Below are 7,013 nucleotides of genomic sequence, written 5' to 3'. Positions count from 1 at the left end.
TCATCCTCCTCCGTTGCAAAACTACAATACCTCCTAGAGGTTTGGTGGAGAAGTTACCTTTCTAAGTTACTGAGAAGTAATGGAAGGAAGTTGAGAGGTGGCCTATCTCCTATCCCTCACTCCCAGTCGCAACCAGTTGTGCTTTCAGGTGTACCTCGGGAGCTTTTCAAGAATGACACTTGCAATGCAGAGGCTATAGAGTCGCTCATTCACATGTTATTGTTGTTTTAAATATCGTTGTTCCTATTGATTCCAATGTGGTAGCCGAGGATATGGCCCATGCGATATGTTTTTAAATGCTCTAAAGTTGCACTTGGATGCCCCAGAGTCTCATGTGGCAAAGTTTTCACAAAATACCTGTGTAAGAAGCAATTTTTTATACTTCTTTTAATTTAGAACTTTTTCTCCATTCTCCCCCCTATGCTACTCCAAGATTTTTGAATACACCACTATAATTTGCAAGAATCGTAAGGGGATCAACACCTTCATTTTGATACTTGTGAAATTGTTCTTTGCAGACTTTCGAGGAACCTAGAGGTTGACATTAGATCATTTAATCCTTGTGCCTCACTCTAGTTCTTCTTGAGCTTTGTGCTCATCATTGTATTTTTTAGCTTTTGTACTTCATGTAGGGTTTTGGTTTCCCACATAATAATATCGAGTATTACCCCCCTAAAAATGGTGTGCGCATGCGCACGTGGGTGTGGTGAGAGAGAAAGAGAGAGAGAGATTTAATGTAAAAGTACCAGCCAAGAGCTGAAACGACTCATCAAAGAATTGGACACATGCACACAACTTGGAGAGAGAGAGAGAGAGAGAGAGAGAGAGAGAGATTTAATGTAAAGGTACAAGCCAAGAGCTGAAACGACTCATCAAAGGATTGGACACATGCACACAACTCGAACCAACTCCTCAACCACCAAGACCCACACGAGGTTTACAAGGAGGATGGCTTATATGTGGAGAGCATCAAGGTAGAGACTAGGAGCTGAAACAACTCATTAAAAGTCAATCAAAGATCAAAAGCACGTACAAAACATGGACCAAAGAGTGAGAGGAGCGCCAGAGTTTGTGAGGGAGGCTGGGTACAAAGGGAAGGGGGGAGGCTTTTATTTATATTTATATTTATATTTTCTAATGGACAAGGTTCCACATGGCACTTAGAGGAGAGTCATGATCTAGGCAAAAGAGGGCTCCACGTAGCAAAGAGAGAGAGAGAGAGAGGAGAGAGAGGAAGCCCGTCGTAGACCCTGTCCTAGACTAGAATTGAGTCCACAAAAAGATTCGGAGCTTACCGTTACAACATTTAACATAAACTAAATCAGTCGTCTCCTACACATAGAATATGACTCAACTGAATAGCAAAGTTAAATTTAAAATCTCTGCAACTGAAAGGTCCAACTTGGTTATCTTAATCTAGCACACCCAAACAGCAGCTTCAGCTTGTGACTGGAAGCTTATGTGCATGAAGCGAAGCAGATAATTACGTTCCAAACCTTCCAATTGATAGGATGAGAAGGCAATCCTCGAGGTTACAGAAAGGACTCCCAAGGGGTGGTGAATTCAGTGATGAAACTGCTAACGGCCAGTTCCGTTCCCACAGAAGATTAGCTAATTCCTGGAAATTGTTATGTCTTAGCATGAGCTTCTGAAGGCCAGAAGAGATTGGTGAACCATCCAAGGCCCTATCAAGGTGCTTGCAAAAACCGAGCTTGATGTAATTTTTTACAGGCTATTATAACGGCCAAACACCGGCTCAGATTTGTACCTAGCCTCGGTTTTAGTTTTGAAAACCGTCAAATTACAACGGATTCTGTGCTAGAGAGCTAGAAATTTCGATTCTCTATAGCACTAGTTCCAACTAAGAATGAGAAGCAGGAAATGGACAATGGCACACTCTGAAGTTTGAAACAGTCAAAACAGCTCTAGCATTAGCAATAACTGCAGAGTTTTCTTTAGAAGATCAGCAGATCGACACAAGCGACCAGATATCAAAAGTGCAAAGTTCAGAATTCTTACATTTAAAAGCAGAGAAGGTAACGAGCCACAGCTTCTCACATAAAACAGACAAGTTAAAACTCAAACAAAACCCTAACAATGTCTACAGGCTGCCGGTGCACACTGCAGATTACATCAATCACGGTCAGCACGTCTGACATTACTTCTCGGAAAGAGCCCGGAAGATCAGGAGCGGCCAAAAAAGAAGCTGAAAAACGACACACAGATCACGGCACGCATTAAAAAAGCCGGAATCGCCGAAATATAAAGACATGCGGCTTCAATGCGAGATAATCCAGAAATACGATGCGGCTGCACGCGTACGCAAATCTTTCAAAGTTCATATCCATTCCTCCCTAGCATACCGGAAAGGAGTCAGGACGACAGAAACACAGACTGACGCGCACCTCAAACTTTCAACAAAGACTCCAAACTATCCATGACACAATTCGACAGAAACACAGAGTGACGCACTTCAAACTTTAAACAAAGACTCGACCCTATCCATGACGCGATTTACCCTATCAGCACGAGGACCATTCCCGCCTTGCCAAAGTATATCCACGAAACGTTTCCATTCTTCATAGCACAAAACAAAAAGAAAACAGGCCACAATCCCAAGAACTTCCTGATGAGCCTGCATGAGTACATTCGTTTCATGAAATGTGTATGTTTTTTCTTCGTAGCACAAAAACAAAACAGAGAGAATACTGGCTACAATTCCAGGCACCTCCTGAGCCTCCATACCTACCGTATACATCAAAAAACAACCTCGAGTCTGAGCTTTCGGGCTGTCCTGTTTCCTAAAATTGCACCTTTGGTGCTTTCCAAGCCCCTCCACGGCAGGGGCTTGAATTTCCTACTTAACCTCCAACAGCGTCTTCATACTCCTCTCTCCTGTGTTGCTACTACTAACGACTGTTATTTACTGCAGAATTTGAGGCCACAGGCGTCGTCTACTGTCCGTCAGCTACCGGCTCCTCCACGGGAGCGGGAACGTCTTTGAGAGCAGTACCCAGGCTCCACACGAAGCCGAAAGGATCGACAATCTTGCCGTAACGCATTCCCCATGGCTGATCTGCTACCTCCTCCACGGATTTGGCGCCTGCTTCCAAGGCGCGCTCGTAGGCTGCATCCACATCATCTGTCTCCAGGTGGAAGATGGCGCTAGTTCCGTTGAGAGACACCGGAGACTTCACACTGCATGAGGAAATTGGGAGCGAAGTCAGATAGAGGAGAATTTCGACGGCTACAACCCCCAACCGAGTACAGAACTGTAGAAGATAGACAAATGACCGATTAAAGCGATTTGAGAGCGATGACTGGGGACGTTTGTCGTTATTAACGGCCAACAGGAAAGACGACACAGTATGTAAGGTCCTACAAATCATGGAGAGCATTCAAACTGTAGAACGACTAAGTGCACACCGATTCCACCACGGAGGCGTTTCAAGAAGAGGTTTATGCTGCGGAAACCGTTTGGAAACAAAGAAGAGCACACCAATTGCACCTCACCGGGTTTGAAGGACAGGACAACGCAAACGATGTAGACTGCAGAGAGAGAGACTGTCGGAGTAGCATTCCTCTGCGATTATCCAGTATTTCTGCGCGGAACTCTTAGGATGTACCGTTTTAAGAACACGAGCAGCACACGAATGCGAACGGTGAAAGACACACAGACTCTTGGTGACATTTTCGACTATTTCTTCCCCAAAAGCACGCTTGACAGAGGAGTCCCTCAGGCCCAGGCATGTCGAACAGACAAACAACAGAGAAACGCACGAAAAACACCAAACGTGCACGGAAAAGACCATCTAGCAAGCGACTTCCTAACCAAAGCAAGCTACAAGAATGCAAAACAAGAGAGAGGGAGAGAAGCGAAGGCCCTGCCCCGCGTGCTCCTACTTGGGACCCGTGAGCTCGGACTCGTCACAGAGCATGATCTCGGCGCCGCCGAACTTGAGGTGGGCATGCAGAAGCAGGGGCTGCTCCTGGTCGGCCTTGCGCTTGGAGTGCAGGGATTTGGAGACTTCGAGGGCACCGAAGGCGCGCTTGTAGAAGGCGATGGCGTCGGAGGCGAGGGGGGGATGGAAGACGAGGTGGGGGAGGCAAGAGTGGAAGGAAGGGAGGGGGGAGGGGGAGGAGTCGGAGGAGCCATTGGTGTGGGAGGGAAGCTGGGGGGAGGATTCAGCCATGGCGATGGAGGAAGAGGAGGAGGAGGGGAAGGAGGGTGGCTATGGAGGAGCAGGAAGATGGAGGTGTGGCTATGGCGGAATGGAGCTCTGAAGAACAGCAGGCGAAGAAGAAGAAGATGAAAATGAAGAAGAAGAAGAAGAAGATGAAGAAGAAAAATGCTTGTTTTGCAAGACAGCACAGACAACTGCCTCCTGTCCGTTTTGCCCCCCCCCCCCCCCCCCTCTCTCTCTCTCTCTCTCTCTCTCTCTCTCTCCTAGTCAAACTTGAAGCCTTCACCCTCTCTAACTTAACCCACCACTTCCCCTCAAGATTCAGAGCGTTTACCGACTATCTGCCTCTTGCTCTGTTGCTGTTGTTCCCAGTTCCCACTCCTCCCCCGAATGCTAGTTCCCACACCTTCCTCGAATGCGTGTGCGTTTGCAAGCCTTTCTAGCCTACCCCCCGCTTGGCCTTATTAACGGTGTTTTGTTTAAGAAGCCAATTCGGAGCTTCTTCGTGTCAATGTGCTTGTTGGCTGCGTTTTTTTTGGACCCATTGCGAAATTCATGGCACTTTGGATGCTTTTTCTGGACAAGTTTTATTCACGTGGCTCTTTGTACTACTCTAAACTCTTATTAACGGTGTTTTGTTTAAGAAGCCAATTCGAAGCTTCTTCGTGTCAATGTGCTTGTTGGCTGCGTTTTTTTTTAACATGTTGCGAAATTCATGGCGCTTTGGATGTTTTTTCTGGGTAAGTTTTATTCACGTGGCTCTTTGTACTACTCTAATCTCTTTGTGCCACATGTCGTTTCTCACATGGGTTGTTCTTGTTGTGCATGTGGTAGCTCTTCCTGGAGGACGTCCTGCATCTCCTCCGCCACCCTGCAGCTTCTCGTCGACCAGCTTCACTGTTGTAGGTGCGGCCTCCATTCCCCTTGCCATGCTCTTTTCTCTCCGTCTCGTTTGCATCTCACACAATTGCCATTGCTCGCTTTCCCATCTGCCGACACATCTGTCCAACAAAGATTGCTCAACTCGTCGTCTTGGCGTTTTAGGTGCTCACAGTGGCGGCGGTGGCAGTAGAGGGCAGAGTACCCACCCACCAGCCAAGGGGAAGCCTCTCAGCCCTCCTTGTATTTTCCAACCAACTGAGCTAGTGGCCATGCTCAAGGCAGGGCGTTGTGGGTGCTCACGGCAGTGGTAGAGGGCAGAGTGCCCACCCACCAGCCAATCAACCCTCCTTGTATTTCCCAGCCAAACTAAGCTAGTGGCCATTTTGGGGCACTCGAGCCAGAAAGGGCAGAGTGCCCACCCACCAACCAATGGGAAGCCTTAAGCCCTTCCTATATTTTCCAATCACATTGTGAGCTAGTGGCCTTCCCATCACCATCACTCACCGTCAAACGCCTCCGAATGTAGCTTCATGTAGCCTGAAATCAAAGGATGGCCTCTCGCCACCATCGGTGCCAGAATGAGGGTCGTATCCCCACACCGTGGAAACAAACCCCATGGTGCTAGCCTGCAGTTGGTGGACGTGGGCGGGCAATATTGCCAATGGGCATGCCCATGAGGGGATCGTATGTAAACAACCTTGAGGGTGTTTTTACAAAACTATGTTCACCCACATCTACTCATGGTGCATTGAATGCATCAAGGATGTCGCTTAAACATGGACAAGCAAGCTTGCCCATCCATGGTTTGTGGTCGAGCAATCTTGCCCACACCCACAATGGGGTAGTCGATAAACACCCTTAGCATCCCAGAAGAACCAAGAAGATTCCACCCACCACCCTTTGTCGCATCACGCATCGAAGCAATCCATTGGGATTTAGCACAAGGAAGAACCAAGTGCAATTACCCACGGAAGAACTAGCCAACCAACCCCACTTTTTGCAAGCCCGACCTACTCTTTCCGAATATCCCACATTCCAGGGAGTCGACTAAGGCATCCCTTAGCAACTAGAGAACCCAAAACATTCCCTAGCACTATTGGGTAAAGGAGTTCCAACACTCCGCGAGGACTGACCTTCGGTTGCGAAGGATTTTGAGTAGTGTGCAAAAGAGCGGCCGATGATTCAAAAGGTAGTCTGAGGAAAGTTCTAGTCCATGGGGACAGCCTTTTTCCACACCACTCCTTCGCCTACACACTCAATCTCGTAGCTAGTTTTGAAAATCCGGGATCTAACTATAGGAGACCCACATGGCTTTTCTCACATGCCCACATTCCTCAGGCATTCGCCACAATCATAGGCTAATGCAGGACAAATCCTAGCCACCTATTCTCTTAATCACAAAGCCAAGCAAGTTCCCTTCTTGTCATCAACATCACCAAAATTCATTGTCAACATACAAAATGCTTACGTGCCCACCTTTTTTATGAACAAAAAAGACCTCTAGAGAGGCCTTTCCAATAAATTGAACCAACTACCACACACTACTTTGAGATATTAAAAAGCTTCCTTTAGGCATTACTTTCAGCGCATGCAAAATGAAGCCCGTGTATATTAAATGTCCAAAGTGGTGTGAAGCGTAACACCCTAGAGGTCTTGCATTACAAGCACAATGAGCTCCACTTCAAAGAGCTTAGGATTGAGCAACCCATCACCACTAAAGCTAAGCTAAATGGCTAAACCCGATGGGTGACCTGTCCAATCTTGTTCAAGAAAAAAGGAAGAGGGAGAGAGTACCTCTGCCCACCCCCATACTTAGCTAGAGTAACATGATAATGTCTTAAATTGATGTGCTCTCACCTTATCTCACGTGATATGATTAGACTTTGCTACACAAACTTGGCAAGTGACCTACAATTTCAGCTTTGATACCTAGTTCCAACCCCCTAT

At 47.0% G+C, this 7,013-nt stretch overlaps 1 protein-coding gene across 1 annotated transcript; it reads right to left on the bottom strand.

The window, feature by feature from the left end:
- Nucleotides 1-2,558: 2,558 nt before the first annotated feature.
- Nucleotides 2,559-4,396, bottom strand: LOC147902738 (uncharacterized). The gene is made up of 2 exons (XM_087374020.1): nt 3,904-4,396; nt 2,559-3,198 (listed from the first exon to the last, which is right to left on the bottom strand). Exons 1-2 carry the CDS (start codon nt 4,191-4,193, stop codon nt 2,955-2,957), a joined length of 534 nt encoding a protein of 177 aa, XP_087230146.1. The 5' UTR covers nt 4,194-4,396; the 3' UTR covers nt 2,559-2,954.
- Between the last annotated feature and the right edge of the window lie 2,617 nt (nt 4,397-7,013).

Source organism: Dipteris shenzhenensis, chromosome 4 (genome assembly GCF_047967505.1).
Source record: "Dipteris shenzhenensis isolate YYH24624 ecotype China chromosome 4, Dip_SZ_1.0, whole genome shotgun sequence".
Lineage (NCBI taxonomy): Eukaryota > Viridiplantae > Streptophyta > Polypodiopsida > Gleicheniales > Dipteridaceae > Dipteris > Dipteris shenzhenensis.
The sequence above is the reverse complement of the archived record's forward strand: the minus strand, read 5'-3'. Positions and strand labels throughout refer to the sequence as shown.

Bases quoted from the DNA above. Each gene is read 5' to 3' on its own strand.
- LOC147902738 (XM_087374020.1), bottom strand. From the start codon at position 4,193: ATGGCTGAATCCTCCCCCCAGCTTCCCTCCCACACCAATGGCTCCTCC. The intron at 3,199-3,903 runs GTAGGAGCACGC...TTCCTCATGCAG, and splicing joins TCCGAGCTCACGGGTCCCAA to TGTGAAGTCTCCGGTGTCTC.